Source organism: Opisthorchis viverrini (assembly GCF_000715545.1).
Source record: "Opisthorchis viverrini unplaced genomic scaffold opera_v5_444, whole genome shotgun sequence".
Lineage (NCBI taxonomy): Eukaryota > Metazoa > Platyhelminthes > Trematoda > Opisthorchiida > Opisthorchiidae > Opisthorchis > Opisthorchis viverrini.
Window position 1 is genome coordinate 53,616 of NW_008752101.1, and position 16,380 is coordinate 69,995.

General features: G+C 45.2%; 2 protein-coding genes across 2 annotated transcripts in view; one reads left to right on the forward strand and one right to left on the reverse strand.

Annotated features, from left to right (window-relative positions):
• T265_11066 (hypothetical protein) overlaps window positions 1-16,380 on the reverse strand; it is a gene marked incomplete at both ends in the record, with an annotated part of 96,370 nt that overhangs the window by 28,173 nt on the left and 51,817 nt on the right. The window contains 5 exons of the mRNA XM_009177614.1: window positions 2,073-2,251; window positions 5,871-6,020; window positions 7,050-7,181; window positions 10,419-10,640; window positions 13,715-13,901. Of these exons, the coding sequence (XP_009175878.1) occupies window positions 2,073-2,251; window positions 5,871-6,020; window positions 7,050-7,181; window positions 10,419-10,640; window positions 13,715-13,901 (870 nt within the window). The remainder of the gene's footprint in view (window positions 1-2,072; window positions 2,252-5,870; window positions 6,021-7,049; window positions 7,182-10,418; window positions 10,641-13,714; window positions 13,902-16,380) is intronic.
• On the forward strand, window positions 6,691-8,636 carry T265_11064 (hypothetical protein; the record flags this gene model as incomplete). The annotated part of the gene is made up of 2 exons (XM_009177616.1): window positions 6,691-6,732; window positions 8,469-8,636. The coding sequence occupies 2 exons, from the start codon at window positions 6,691-6,693 to the stop codon at window positions 8,634-8,636; spliced, it is 210 nt and encodes a 69-aa protein (XP_009175880.1).

Here is a 16,380-nt window from a genome sequence, read left to right on the forward strand (position 1 = left end):
ACTGCAGAACAAAACTTCAATTTCGGAAAACCTGTTCCTCAGGTCATCAGTGAGCCAAGAGCAGTTAACCACTCACTGGAAAAACCAGACATGACAGTTCCTATGATTGCTGTACGACCTTCCCACAAACACGTGACATTCGGCCGGCATACCATGCTGTCTGACTGACCAACTGATAGACTCCAGATCGATACGATCGATTTGGTTCGACTATATTTATCCCATAATTCAACAACCAATCATTATCGACTAGTCACGTGAATGAAAGAGCTTAGCACGGAATGCAACTAGGATTTTTAGCTGCTTATTTTTGGCTTGCACTGGACGTTTTTATGAGTAGTCTATATGGGGGGTTTTGAGATTAGGGGCAATATGTTTTTAATAGCCGAAAGAAGACTGTATGCTAAGCGTGGGTATTTGAAAAAGGCGGCAATACTGAGCAAATGAAGGCAAAATGGTTGAACACACTAGTTACGTCACACCAACCAAGCAAAGTTGGATAACGTGGCAGCCAGTTGAAAACAATCCTAAGTGGTTCTGAAAGGCACTGCGTGTCATCTATACGGTTGTTGATTCGTGATTAGCTGTTTACCTGCGCTGTTTAGTAGATGAACCGGGTGTGACAGAGACTGAACTCCAAAATACCTAAGCCAGTCCGCCACCTATGAAATCAGAAGTTCCTGGTCAGCAGCAGCTACCGTGGGATGAGAAACCAACCAGTTTACTTGGTTGACCACCAGACAGGTGGTTTCAAAATTTTACTTTGATTTTGCGCATAACACTTGGTGCTTGTTTTCCTAAATAGTATAGCTCTGGTCGTGATTAAGTCACTCGATGGGTCCTGATCGGTTTCGGTGATTTGATGGACCCTATCCCATCGTGATCATATGGAATGCTTCACAATCGTGAGGAACCAAAACAGATGCTTATCTGTTGGCCAAATCAGATTAAGTCAGGAGCATAAGGTTTCTGAGCACCAGAGAAGCAAAACCACCGCAACAGACGAGTGGAAAAGACCGAAGTGGACAACCGTAATAATGTGTTACAGTGGACGATTAATCAACCGGGGTTGTTTGATCTCAGGAGACGCATACAGAAGTAGTTACAGCCAGACAGACACAAAATTATGATTGGATTCATCAAAGGCAAACAAAAGTTTTAACCAAGAACGTGTTCATCAGCTGGGAACAGATTCAGACAAAACGAGGAACCAGTGAAACTCAGAGCGTCAGTTTCCGACCAGACACATTGTGGTAATTGCCCTGGAAATTCCACGGAACCAAGTAGCGTGTTTCGATAATCTTGCACTGATGCTCGAAAGGGACGGTACGGCAGTTAGAACCCTCACAAAACACGGTATGCGTGAGGAAATCTAAGCTAAAAACTAGGACGTTGGTTACTGGAGTTTACAACATGAGGGGCCAAATAGAGGGATGCTCGACAAAGTTTCCCTCAAGTTCTTCAGAGTGCGGAACTTTGGAAGGGCATTCTCGTTAGCATTGAGGGGTGGGAGTTCCCAGATCACGTTCTGCTAGTCGAAAAGGCACCGGTTGTTTCTCTTGGAGGTTTCAGTTAGTTGATATCACTTTCAGTGGTTAGTCAAAAGTCACAGAGCATTAGACACTTAGAATAAAGGGAATTCGACCGTAGGCTGAACATGGTCAAACGACAGTTCAGTCGATGTCGAGCTTTGGACAACTATGCTGATCTCTGTTCTGCTGTTGCCGTCATTTACCAATTATGGTAGTGATATACGCTCCAAGTGTTTTACTTCAAGGCCCAATACTACGGAGCTGCATTCAACACGGAAGTCAGATAAAATAGTTGGGCCATTAATATAAGTAGTATTCATACCAGAAGTTGGAGTCCATAGGACTAGCAACGTTGAATTGAAGTGAACTAAGTTCTCTGGACGTTTTTTAGCAGACGGATGGTAACAAAGAACAGACAGAGTAAAGAAATGCACAACTTCAAGAGAACTGCTTCCGGATATCCATATGCCAACGGAGCGGTTCCGTAGAGTAGCTTCAGTCGATCAAGATAAAAACGAAATTACTTCAGAAATCACCTACCTGCAACCAAGATAAACAGGTCGCTCCCCAGGAGCACTTGCTTCCGACTCTTTTTTGAGAGACAGGACGTGATTGATGGACAGAACGGTAGCCGCCACGAACCAGGGGATCCCCAAAATCGAGTTGATCATGATGGTAACCGAAACAAGTAGAAGGTCCAAGTGATAGCCCGCACCTTTCTGGTATGTTCAATAAAGAAAGGAAATTGACAGATAAATCTGGAGGACAGTAATCATTTTGCCTCAAACTGCAAACTGGCACCATAAGTAAATATGCCATCATAAGCATCAAGGACGGCAACATCAGTGTTGACACTGACGCTTCACTGCCATGAACCACAAAGTTTATCTAATTATATTAAAAAGAAGAGAAAAAGGGGTATTGGTGTATGAGGGAGAGGACCTGGTGCTGGCCTATTCCAAATGTTCTGAGGTTCCTATACCTCCAAGTGTTCAGTCAGAAAGAAACTGACAGCACGAGCGCCACTGACGTCGATTAGCCACGATTTCTCGCAACGTCTCCAATGAGGTGCAGAGGAAGATAATGAGAGCCTATCCTGGAAGGCGAACCGCATCGGAAACACCTAAGCCCTCCATAATCGCTTTTACACCCTTCTGTCAAGTCTACCATGCAGGCGGACACACTCAGAGGCGTGTAAAAAAATCCTCTCGGCAGAAGATAATTCGGTAGGCGTAGCAAGCGGCCAAGCCAACGGAGTTGTAGGCCACTGCATAGTTTCCGTACCTTCTAGTAAACCAAATACCCGGTTTCTAATTTCCTCGTTACGAATTTGTTGACGGCATCTGACAAACGCATTACTTCTGAGACATCAGCGGTCCCAACCCGGAGACGCCTCAAATTACCTGTCCGCAGATGCGATGTCTCACAAACATACAGCGTACGGACCACAAACAAGTTTCTAAGAGCTAGGTGATTGATTTATCAAATTCAATGTTACTCCGAAAGAAATTTAACCAACACCGAACCCGTAAATCCATGGGGAAGGCGTTTTAGATCTCAGAAAATACGCTGGCGCTGTTTTCCTGCGACGTACGGCACCGGTCAAGTTCACTAACTGCTATTGTTTTAGCATAGTTGAAGCCGAGTTGAGATTGATGGAGTGACCGACGTAGGCAGTTTATGTCAATTGTATGGTGTACACACCCGTAAAATCGACAGATCTTCATTTTATTGTGAGAAACAAAGAAGGTTAGCCCCCGAACCGAATGTAAGCGCTGAAACTGATCGCAGCAAATGGAAATAAGGCTGGTCTAACTGTATACGTACGGCCTTTTGTCAAAGTGAATTGAGAATGAGCCACATGTCTATGATGCCCATCCAGTACCAGGATGTCCTGCTATCTGAGGGGGCCAAGACGGACGAAATACCTCCAGGTTACCCAAGCCTAGACGGGAGCTGATGCACAGACTGGGTTCACACTTTGATCCAGTAAGTTCGCTCCCTAACCACTGAGCTATCTAAAGTTGTGAATCTTCTCTTCAAATGAAGAATGTCACCACTTAAAGCAGTGTTCCCAAAAAAGCCAACATAATTTCTCGTTCGTTTCACCCTTGATGTCATTACTTTTCTGACACAAAAATCTGAATGAGATGATTGCGAATAACCCCGTTGGTCAGGTTTAGGTTTTCCGCGTCCAACTGAGAAGAGAGGTCTCCCAAATCTTCTAGCCTATTGCAATAGAACACAGTCAGTACTGCTTGATACTTTAAAGGCATCTTGTTAGGGTTCCCATCTGCCTCACTGAATCAAATGAGTCCCTTTAAAGTAGCAAAATTGATGGAAACGAACGACCACCCCTCAATAGTGAAAATCAAAAACCCAGTTATAACGGATGCGTTGAACGAGTCCTGATATTGCTGGTAGAGATGGCTACCATTCGTTGGCAGCCGCCTCATCAGGTACGTTGACTCTTCCGTAACGTGGGTGAAACGCTGACACAGTACAGTTTACTTGACATTCTAGTTCATGGAAATGCTCCGAGGTACTAGGACCTCCATAGTTCGACCTTCTGTTAAAAAAACTCGATCCTGCTATGGTGGAAACCTCTATGAGCCACAATGAGAAATGACTGCGATAATCGTAGTTTCGCATATCAGATTACACAATAGTTGGAGGTTTCGTCAACACAGTCTCACAGTCCTACATAAAATTTGTTCAGCTGTAGCACCCTTCCGGTGCCTAACTACCGTGTCACCAGAATGAAGTAAGAGGTATGGGATACTGCCAGGATTCTGAAGCCTAGACAGGAGAGGGTTAAAGGTAGAGGTCGGGATCGGACCACGGACCTTCTGGTGAGTAAATTCGCGCACAAACCACTGAGCTATCTCGCAATCTCTCACGTTGAAGTTGTGATAAATGCTGATCTGTTGCTCGTCATACAATAAATTGTGGTCGGGCTTTGGACCAAGTGATTTGGATACGGACTTCAGTCTTGTATCTGTTTGGATCTCGGTAACCCGGTTCACAGAGGTACATGAATCCCCCACCACCACAAAATAGCTCCACCTCTTTACAAACTGCACGTTTGGTAGTCATTATGCATATTGCACCTGTCCAGTAGAACTGGGGGTGTTTAACAGTGAATTGCTGTGCACCTTATCTTCCAGATACGGTCAGCATGACCCCGCACAAAAACATCACACTTGAGATCAAACAGAAACAAGCCAACAATCGTGACGGCCCGGTGTTTAATGTGCAAACGAATGAAGTCCAGCCAGCATGACCCAATGATAGACGTAGTGACGGAGAGGCGGAATCCGGAGAGGGAAGAGTTTTCAACCTAATGTAATTCATCACTGGACAGAGGAACAGAGGATTCAGCTATATAGACACACGAGCCTCGCTAGTGCTGTAACCAGGAGGTCAGGAAATCATAAATCACCAGAGAGGTCACACCCGTCCATAAAATGATTTCGTGTTACCTGGAATGGGCATGAAATGCAAGGATAGGTGGTCATGACAACATTCCAACCGAACGATTTCGACCTTTTAGTATGGTCTATATCAGGAAGGTTCGCTTCCTGAAAGCAGCCACTGGATGCCCGAAATCTACCGAGACTCTCAGCTCCGCTAGATGTCGACCAGACAGACAACGCCCCCTCAGTATGCAGCGCGTCACAGCCTTGTATCAAACCCAGACAGCGCGAGTCAGTGTTGATCAAAGTCAGACAACGCCCCGGCAATATGCAGCTCGTCGCAGCTGGACCATGTGCGTCAGCATTGGATCGAGTTCAGACAGTGTCCCTCCAATGAATAGCTTAAGACAGTTGTACATTCGCACTCGCACGCACTCACGCTCTCGCACCCGCTTTGTTGGAATATAGTTGTTGTGTTCCCTTCCATGAGTCGTTTCTCTCCGACACTAGGCACTGGAGCGGGTCAGCAGCAGATACCTCAGATTGGCGAATCAGCAGATATAACAGTCTATCTTCTGCATAAAACAAATACAGTTTTGGCACAGAATAATAATGAGGAAACAGCTGAAAAACTCACAAGGGCACCCGAGGTTAACGCCATAGCAAACCATTTCCTACCCTTTCTTGATAGACAGTACGAATAAAACCCTAGTTCTCAGAACTGGAATGGTATTCATTTGTTTACCTGAAAACACATCAACCGTACCGTTCTCTCGAACACACGAGGGAAATCTGAACCTGATAGTTGATTGACAAACCTGACAGAAGGGAAGCGTAACTCCGAGACCACAAATGTATGCTCGGCTGGAACAAAACGAATGCTGAGGGAACCGACAATCCGAATGAGGAAAGATGAACTCACTATGAGTTTGTTTTCTCGACGATTCACGATAACAGCTGTGATTTGCTGGTCCATGAAAATGAGAATGGTTGCAACCAAGGCTGGACCGAGGGCAACAAGAGCAGACCACCAGGGATTTCCGTTAAATGCAGGGATTATCCAGCCTCGTCGCTTGTTGCAGGAAAGACAAATACGGTATAAGCTGGTTGTATATCAACACGAGAGCATCAGCAGTAAAAGGATATATTACATGGTGGACAGAGTGGACCGGATCGGAAAAATGCTAACCCTTAACTTTGCCAGGAATAACGAGGAAGGATGTTCCAGCCCGTTGGTAAAAATATGTTTGCGTACTGCGACAATTTGGTGCTTACAGCAGTTGACTGTAAAGTGGATTTCTATCGGTTTCAAGAACTGCGCAACACGTCATCAAAGAATGTGCCACCAGAAACTGCTAGTTTCCTGTAGAGCATCTTACGACCGAATAAAAAATGATACTCAATAGGGATTCTCCGAAGAGAACATGAGAATATTCTTTGCCAGCTCCTCTAAACAGCAAGACTTGGAGGAAAAGTGAGGCGCTTTGATCACAGTTATTCTTTGTAAATGAAGCTTCATTCGAGTTGTCTGGTGGGTTTGAGCAGTGCTTTAGGAGTCAATTGATCGCCTAGCCCCCATTCAGTATGCAGCAGGGACAATTCGTAGATGAGACTCGATGTTGATTGGCGCTTCAAGTAATGACTTCTTAAATTAAATCTAGCAAGACTTGGTGTGATCGACGAACTGACAACTGCATGCTGAAATGATTAAGCTGTACAGGCGTTCATTATGGCAGACAACGATGGAGGAACCCATAAAAAATGCCGACAACCATGTCTGCGAGGTAAGTCACAGGCAAATGATAGCGTAGACATATGAACAAGACACTTGTCGGTGATGCGAACAATAGAACAAACAACTCTCCCCTGTATTTGATGAGATACCTTCCGTACTCATTAGTGTACTAGCATTCGGAGAGTGACGAGATTCGCCAGGCAACTCAAAGTCAACCTAAGCTAATGCAAAGTGTGGATTGTTCTCTGTTGGTGTCGAACCGTCGTGGTATGCGTTTCGGTTTCTGACAACAGCACTGGATGCTCAAAATTCGACGTTCCAATATGACAAACGTTTTAGAACCAAGAACCACAACAGTGCACTTACCCGGTAGCCGACGGTTGGTGAAAATTCATGAGGAACCTCTAATTTTGGCGTGTGTAAACCGAGAAAGAAGTCCGTCAGTGTAGTCAGCGCGATCGCTATAACCACTGAAAAGTCTGAAATTGTTGCACGTACCTGTGGGGATGAGCGAACAAGGAAATGATGAACTCAGCGCTCCTTGCGAGATCGATCTAAAAAGCTCACAAACGGTTTCACCCTTTTTCGGGATATCACTAGTCAGTACTATCTTAATATGCTAAAAGGTGTTCATCGCAGTGATGCAGTGACACATTGATTAAACAGACACATTTAGATCCTAAAAAGGTCTGTCACGTGACGTCCATGAGCCTTAAAATAAAACATATGGTTCACAAGTCGATATGGTTGAATATTGCTCATAAGTCTTCATCAGTAGAAAAGAGAGGACAAGAATACGTGAGAATCTTAATTCCGAAGACCCAAGCACTTTTCTAGAGCCCCGTTGTGCTAATGGACCGGTGTTGTACAAGATCAGGTCTATGGGAGTCACGTGGCTACTGCGGCCGGGGTAACTGATCGATGGTTGGATGACGAGCGCCGATGCCCATCAGTGTGAAACAAACACAGGTGTATGGTGTGGACAGGGGAACTCGAACAAAGTAATTTGTACGACTAGCAATGATGTTTGCTTTGCGATTATCCTGCAATAGCTGTTTCTCTTGTAATTATTCCATATGCGTTTCCTGAGTCTACAGTAACCCTTTGCTCGTTTTTCCTAAACAAATACCCCTGATGATGGCAGTGCAGAGACATCACTTGCATGCAATAGAACACAGGAGACCGAATTTGTACCATACCAACTTGCGTACTTACTTCTAGGAAAATGAAATCCCACAGGTTACAAGGCAAAGCCAGAATATACTTGTTTGCTGTACTTCAGTTTCACTGCGTTTGCGAAAGCGCAGACTCAAAGAACACCGCAAAAAGGATCAATCAACTTCAGACTGGTTGCTAAACATATACGTTTTTTTCCTCTGATTTTAAACTGGACGCTGGTTACCTTCAGGTTCCCATAGGAATGCACTGATATCCCTGTCAGGTAGATAATTTTTATAGAAAAATGGCCGGACGACTTAAATTTCGTCACCCTTTGCACGATCACCCATTGGACCAGTCCTAAGGTCACTCTAGAAGAGTAGACGCTGTTGGGTGCCCTTGGTGGAAATGCACATGGGCCGTTCACCACCAGTATGCACAAATGGATGGGTTGTATTCTCATTTGGGGATCCGAAAACACAGTCGACTCTCACATCACTTCAGTGCTCGAGTGAAGGACTGTCGAGAAAACCCGTACCCTGAGTATAGGACATGAGACTCACAAAATCATGCTCCGATCGATTAGTCCGTGAAATAATACCATGCGACTTCGCGTCTTGCCACTAGAAATCGTTCGACTGTAGCACCCTTTCGGTGCCTAGTTGTCATGCCACCCGAAGGTTACACGAGGACGTGGATACTGCCAGGCTGCCCAAGTCTAGATCATGTAGTAACAAGAGGCTTAATAGACTCGGAGTGTACATTCCCTTCTCGAATACCGATGGTCCCTCATAGTTGCCGTCCATATGGACTCGTTTACTGGAAACGTACGGCCAATGACTTACTGCGTTGATATACTTAATGTCCATCAGTTCATTTTAGTAAGCATTTCAATAACTGCGCGGCGAGTCCAGCAATGTGGCTTTCATGCTTGGCCATCTCATTGCCCTCTATATCGGTTTACACTGGATACGACTGATTTCTTAGCTTCCTTCTGGCCTTAAAGGATAGAGAGCTGTTCGGCGGGATGACGAGAAATGACGCCGAAGCCTGGATTGAGAAAACTGTCTGAGTACATTTCAGTATACCAAGAATTTCGTAATCTAACGACAGATTGCCTTCTCAAGCATTGCCGTTGATTTAACGGTTGCATATAAAGGAATATACAATCTGATTCATGGGCCAATAATGTGAAGCTGAATAATACAGAAGGGTTTTGGCGTGATAAGGCTAGGAAACTTCAAACAGTATTCAGTCCGACTCTTGTGATCCAGTTACGTGAGTTCCAGATGGCGCCTTTTTAAGCAGTCACGGCCGTTCTTCTTTCCATGTCTGAACATTTCGGTGACATGTCGGCTACCTAGCGACGTGCTAATACCCTCAGGTGACGCCTACAGCGCGGCAGCCTCTGATAAAAACGAGTCAGACGGTCGTGTGATCGGTGCGATGCTGTTTCAGACAGCTTTCATTGCCAGGTCATTTACGCCCCAATCTGGCTAACGAAATTACATGCATGTCTGACAGCGTTTGCCCTAAAACACAACATGTCGAGCAACAAAGTACAACCAGATGAGGTTCGGACGGAATATTGGTCTTCAAGCTGCCGATTTACGCGTTATATGTGATCATGCCTGAGATCGAAAGATCCAAGCATCAGCACCTACATCCTAGGAGCATTTTCGTTACCTGCGATGGAGTTTCCGCCGAAAAAAATGCAAAACGATTCAATAACCAAATGTACATGTTTAAGATGATCCCTACTAAAAATGAAGCATTCCTTTCGAGGACACATTTCGATATACGCTATATATTCCTTCGCGTCCAAGTGCCAAACTCAAACCTACTAATGCCCGATTCCAAGCAGAGCGGAAAAATTCAACCGAGTGCAAGTTAACAGGGTTAAAGGCTCAAAGAATGCTCCTGAACAAGATTGGATTTATCGAACGGATGAATCTATTCCAGCACTTGAACGCTGCAGGCCTACTGGCCAGACTGATTCAGACTATCAGCTGTCAACCACGCATCATTTGTACTTTCGTTCCAGTCCGGTTACTCAAAAATGGGAGATCAGAGCATTCCCGGATTCGGGAGGTCTTGTTACAACAGTTAACCCTGCAAGATTCAAGCACATACTACTTATGAAACTTTTAGTCGCTTGCTACTACAAAGGCCATGAACCGAGGAGGGCGATATCGTCTGCATAAGCGATGCCTGCGAGCCGACAACAAGGGGAGAGTTTGATCCCACAGTTTTCAGAGATAGATGATAGTCTTGTCTCGCACCACAAGATGCGATGAAATCCGGCGAGAGTTTACCACGCTGACCATCGGTTATGCTGTCCTCACAGTGTCTCTAGAAGAATCAAATATGCAGGCACGGGAATTTTCAGACCGATGATTTATGGACGGATGCTGAAATCTGATTGGCTAGATGTGCCTGTCAGCAGACACCACACGACATATTCCATTTAGCCTCGAATACTAGTACGGTCACGGTTTCCATAAAACAAGTATAAATAGGTCGGGCGAAATGAAAGGGGTGAGGGTGGATGCGAATAAGTTGGACAGTAGCACTTACTCGAGCCGGGAAGAATAATGAGGTTCGCATTGATTTTAGGTAGACAGCGATAGCAAACGTGAAGATAAATAGGATGCACGAGAGGAAGAACACGTCAGGCACGTAGAACGGGACGCAGTCCGCACCTGTCCACGTTCCGTTCAAAAAGGTGCACACTTTTCGGAATTGCAACGAATCCCATGAAAAGCGACCTGCAGAGATGTTATTCCAATCGATTGTCATCTGTTATTGTGCGAGTTGAAGTAAACAATTGGGTCGATGGGATAGATGGTTGTACAGGTGAGGGAAAGAAAACAAAAGGTGGAGTGATAAGTTCTGAATCGTTAAAGATGAATGATACTCCCGCTATGAGTACATGGCTGAGATTTAGTGTAGACGAAATCCGGAATAGAAGTGCACCACATTTGGTTTTGAATAGCGTGCAAAACTGGCTTAGTCGAAATGCGCTTCTGCACAAAATCAGACAGCCGTCCTGGCGCAAGATGAGAGTACGGTCTAGTAAACAGTTGGAAGATCTCAAGAAGCTCTTTGTAGATGTTGAGACGCGATTGTGTAAAGTCTAATATCAGTGATTTCAATGAGTGCTCAAAAACCTTTCCATACACAAGTTAGAGTTGTCTGACTTTAGGCTCCCGTCTCATTTTGGAGAGCAAAGACACCAGCTTGCTTTGTCTCGGTCGTCTGCAGTCCTTCGTGGGATGTTCCTGGGAGACCGCTGACTAGCTGCAGACGTTTACAGAACTGCCAATTGTGGTCCCAGGTAACTAAGCAGATACCGCTGTGATCGATTCTCAAATCGACATATCAGATGAACTGATTAGACTGCATCAAAGTGGATGTGAATATGACAAGTGGAATGCACAGTAAGATCCACGGTCAGGATTCGTGGTTTATCCAAACAACCGTTGGCATATGAAAGCTACCTGAAATTCGACAATCGGTATAAAACATAACAAAGACCGAAACACGTAAAAGCTGTCGAGAAACGCTACATTCCGACTGTAAAACGAAGATGGTAGCTCCAACCCGACTTTTCAAAGGCCAGAGAACACTCACAATTAATCCGTTCACCGAGGTTCACCATGATTTTCAAAACATGTCTCAAGCTAGGTGAACAAAGCGAACACTAACAGCCCGCCCCAAGCTAATAAAATTTCGGTACGGTGTCAATCCAAAAGTAAAAACCATTCGACCCTGGTTAAACGCACCAAGGTCACACTCGTATTGGTCATTTGTGAGTCGAAAACGTGTCTAGTGGCGACCTTCGCAATCTAGTAGAAGGAAAATTGACTGAAAAACGCGTTTCGCCTTCCATAGGTCACTAAAGAATACCCCTGTGTGTTCTGAAGGTAAAACTGATAATTCGCATGCCAATAGTGCACGAGGAGTGTGTGAGGGAGGGTAGAATTCCTAACGCCGAACAAAGCGTACGCGCCCCAGTAACTGGATTCCTGTAGATGTTTCACAGCGGTACTAATAATCATCTCGTATTCCCTGTGAATACATCACTGACCGGCCGGGCTCAACATCGAGTATTCCGGATAAGAATAAGCTGCGTATCTTGGCCTGCCATATGCCCAGTGCTGTTCTATGGAGCCGGAGACGAGTTTGGAAGTTAGGATACTCCAAACTTCAGATCACCGACAACACCTTGAGCACAAGTTTGAACGTGACAGCTGAAAGACGACCCCAAGTGGCGATATGCTTGTACGAGTAATAGTATCGAAGCTGACTTGCTTACTACATCGAATATCTGTTTATCTGCCCGCCATTAGATGTAAAAAAGATCTTCATCTCTCCACGTGACCAATTTTCGCATCACCGATGCCGATATCAATGAAACCAACACGCTTTAATAAAGTTTACCTGAATGTCCCACTGTGCAAGTACTTTCAGTGATACTACTATTCCCGAAAAGACAGAGCTGTGCGTGAAATGGATGGGAGCGATCAACATTGGGTTTATCAGGCTGGTGACTGGTCGATTTTCTCTTTGTACAAGACCGAGTGTCTCAGACAACGACAAAGCAACATGCACAGTCAAGAACGACCAAGAAACATGGTGCGGAATCCTTAGAGTAGAAGGCGGAATTTAAAAGTTCACAGGAATGTGGACCTTCAGTACTTACTTAGAGGAGTTACTAGAGTCGACAGGTACCAAAACGTTTGTGTGTAAAGTCAGTGGAAGAGGAGGACAAACAAGCGAAAACCGGTCATTGGTGACACTGATTGCCGATAAATTGACGTTTTACTTTTTGGGGATGATTTCGCCGACTGAACAGCCGGCTGTGTATGTTGTTAAGCGAACGAGCAAACTAGTTACCGTAGTGCGTCAGATACCACAGGATTAAGTAGATTCCATCACGTGACACATGATATGCCACGCACGTAACATTCCTTTCGCACATAGTTCAGTGGACAGAGAAAAGGTGAATAAAATATGTCTATTTGACGCAAAGAACTACCGACGGTGAATTTTCGGCAACATACAGGGAGTTGGAAAAGTACATGGGAGACTGCCGTGGCTGAAAAACCAATATCAACAAGGTAGGTGTGGAGTTGCCTGGAGCAATGCACACAATGTATTTGGTTTCGAAAGTCGACAACACCATACCATTGACATGATGCAGACTAGTGATCCGAATTCTTAACCGGGGGTCCGGAACCGAAGACGTACGTTCCTCATTTGTAAACACATGGTGAGTATTAACTGTGCAAGCGTTACGACTATAAAGTGTCCGTTTAGCTATCCACAAGCTTTAAGCAAACGGGATAACTGAATTCAATTGCTTTTTTCGTCAGTCGACATGGTTTTTTGTCCGGAGGGAGCTTGAAAGTTGTGTGCGTGTATGTGAGCTGGATGTGCAAGTAGCCCGGTCAAGGCTTGGGCAAGCCGGCAATATCCTACCCCTCGTGGTTCATTCTGGTGGCATGGCAGCTACGCACCGAAAGGGTGCTACAGCTGAACGATCATTTTTTCGTCAAGTATAAATCCCGTCTACCCTCGGACATCAATAAAACGAAATTTCAGGGTTTGAGGCGATACACTGAGCTTTTCCGCAGTACCCAAAAGTGAGCTTTACTCCATTTTACGGACCCCCAAGAAGGTGGCACAATACTGCAAGGACGAATCCACTGGCAAGGCTACCCCTCATGCCGCCCCTTATAGGGGCGGACTTCTGGCTACGTAGGTTGATGATGTTGATTTGGGGGCTCCCGACTTGCACCTCATGTATGAAAATAAGTGGAAAATATGTGCGGAAAACGAGTAAACAATTTGAGAGGAGAGTAACCTACCGAAACAAACTGTGCCTCGTCCACATCCGCGGCGCTTATGCAAATTTGAGTGTTGTTGGACGTGATCAGTGGGACGTCTACCAGCGGATGCTTCGTGTACATTGCAGACAGAACATCGTAATCTGTCGAATTTTCGGGAGGTGCACACGTACAGTTGTGGTGTGGAAGTGCCTCGGGCGACCATCCTCTGTAGAAACAAAAACAAAGGGCTCGATTCGTAAAGGTAAAACGGACAGATACTTTCGCTTTTTGCTCTAGTCCATTAGCCATTTAGTCAAGTCGAAGATACTGCCTATGACTAACGAACGAGTGTCTGGAAGATGACGAAAATTGCTGCCGGTTACCGTTTCAAGCAGCGACTGTGCAATAAAAGCGAAACGGATTTGTGCGGGGCCACTCAAACCAATGACAGAAATACAGGTGGATAGAGAAGTTCATGTCTTCCAGTATATTCTGATCCATCCAACAAAAGTATAGTTTTTCAGCCGTGTACATGTGAGCGCCACAATCTACGGCTGCGGACACTAAAAAGATAAAACGCAGAAGAACATCGGCGCCGGGAGAGTAAACGGACTTGTGTGAATACAAGGGCCTCATTGACTTGCAACGGAGGTGTCCGGCGTAGTGGGTCATTAACTCCCCTCCCCTGGCAGACGGTATATACCAATGTGGCCAAGATCTTGAAGCAAGCCTTTGACAGCTCTTTGTTGTGTTACAGCCTGACAACTTGCGCATTCAACACCCGAATCCAGATATAGGGAAAAGGCCAGCACAGGTAAGCGGTCTCCACAAGTGATCAAGTTGGCAACTGAATAAGCCTTTCCCATTCTAGCAATCACCTCGTCAGGAATAGTCAGCAGGAACTATTAAGTTACCAAGCCGGTAACTAGCAATCAGCTCACTCACTCTTGGAATGGAACTTTCGACTTTGTGCGAGACCTCTCAAAACTAGTAGTGGATTCGACTAGATAATTTACGGTATTTCATATTTTGAGATTACCTGAAAGGGTCAACACTACAACATTCACGTACTGCAAGTCTCTGGGGCTCTTTTCCTGGAGTAGCTCGAGTCCTGCTCTGTGCGTAAATCTCTACAGAATCGCCCATTTCAGTTTGCCAGGCGCCAAAAGAGCAATAGAATCGCCCATAATTTCAGTTTGCCAGGCGCCAAAAGAGCAATTAACCCCGCATCAGCACACCGGTAACTGATGGCGTCAGGGGACACCATTGTTACAGGTTTCAGACAGTCACCCTTGGTGAAATTCTCGGATATCAGAAAAGCAGGGGCTCCTGATCCCCAAGGTATCCTTCCTTGAAGATACACCCCAAGACATTAAAGCCGATCTTTATCTCTTAAGCCCTACTGTCGCACAACGGTGAGGGCCAGGCGGAGGCCCGAAAATAACCAGAGAAGCAACAAGAATGGAAGACATTCTGCAACGTCCTGGTTAGTTACAAATTTGCCAGTGGTTAACCATCACTGCACCCGAAACATTGGTTGGATCTGGTGGAAAATTTTCATCAGTCATGTATGCTACATAGCTTTAGGAAGAACGAAGTCTCCAATGATGGAAGAATAACTCACACTTGACAAGCTACGCCAAGTAGGACATACCATTCGAATGCAAGACTGTCGTCTGTCTAGAACAGCTCGTTCGTTCAACTTTTTGATGGAAGGAACCAACCGAGAGGTGGACGTTTTATGACTGAGCAACAAAGCGTGAAAGTCCTGATCAGTAAACTCCGTCGAATTGACAACTGCCGCTTCTTTGAAGAGACCCCCGGACTCAACTCATTAGTAATTAATGACACTGCAAGTAACGCCCCTGCATAGCTGCCCGTTCCTTACGACACTTCGTATCATCACCCTTTCCGCCATCTCTTTTCAGCTGGTCAGCATCTAGCAAACAACTGCCTTAACATTTGTATTTGGGTGAGTTGATTCGTGCACGAACAAAACAGCTGAAGATAAACTATCAGTAGAAAGATGAAAGATCTTTTGGAAGGAAATAAGCTGAGATAATGACAAGCAGAATGCGGTTTCGAGGAAAAACAGCAGCGTAACATGAAACCCTTTTCAGTAGTATACTAAAATGCACTCGCTAGTAAGGGCACATCCCTCAGTACCTTTTCACGGCCTCATTGTAAACACTCCAAAAAAGGCAAGCTCAGCTCCTGTGCGAGTGAGTATAAAATACGCTGCAGCACAGCTAACTTATGCATTTTGCTCAAGCTCATCGAAGAAAAACAACGAATATAGCCAAATAAACGCAACTGGAATGAAGATCCAAACATATAAACCACATTATGTGGCAGGGCACAGCGACAGATTTACCAGCTGCATTCTGCAATAATAAAATGTGAAAAGGAGGAAATTAAGGGACATTACAAAGAACTCGCAACGCGAACGAACAAAATGGCATAAGATAGGGACTGTTGACAAGAGACCACAAGGCACAGAAGACTGCTGGTTCGACACATCATATCATCGGATATGCACTGCCCATGAGCTCTAATAAGAGCGAAACTCGAGTCCAGTGCTACCCTTTGGTGTGTGGACTCACCGGAATAATTACGCCAGAACAGGAGTACGCCCGTTCAAACGAGGGTGGTGTGACTATGAACAGTCATATCAGTTGCATACTGTGTGGTCCCATTGATTCCAA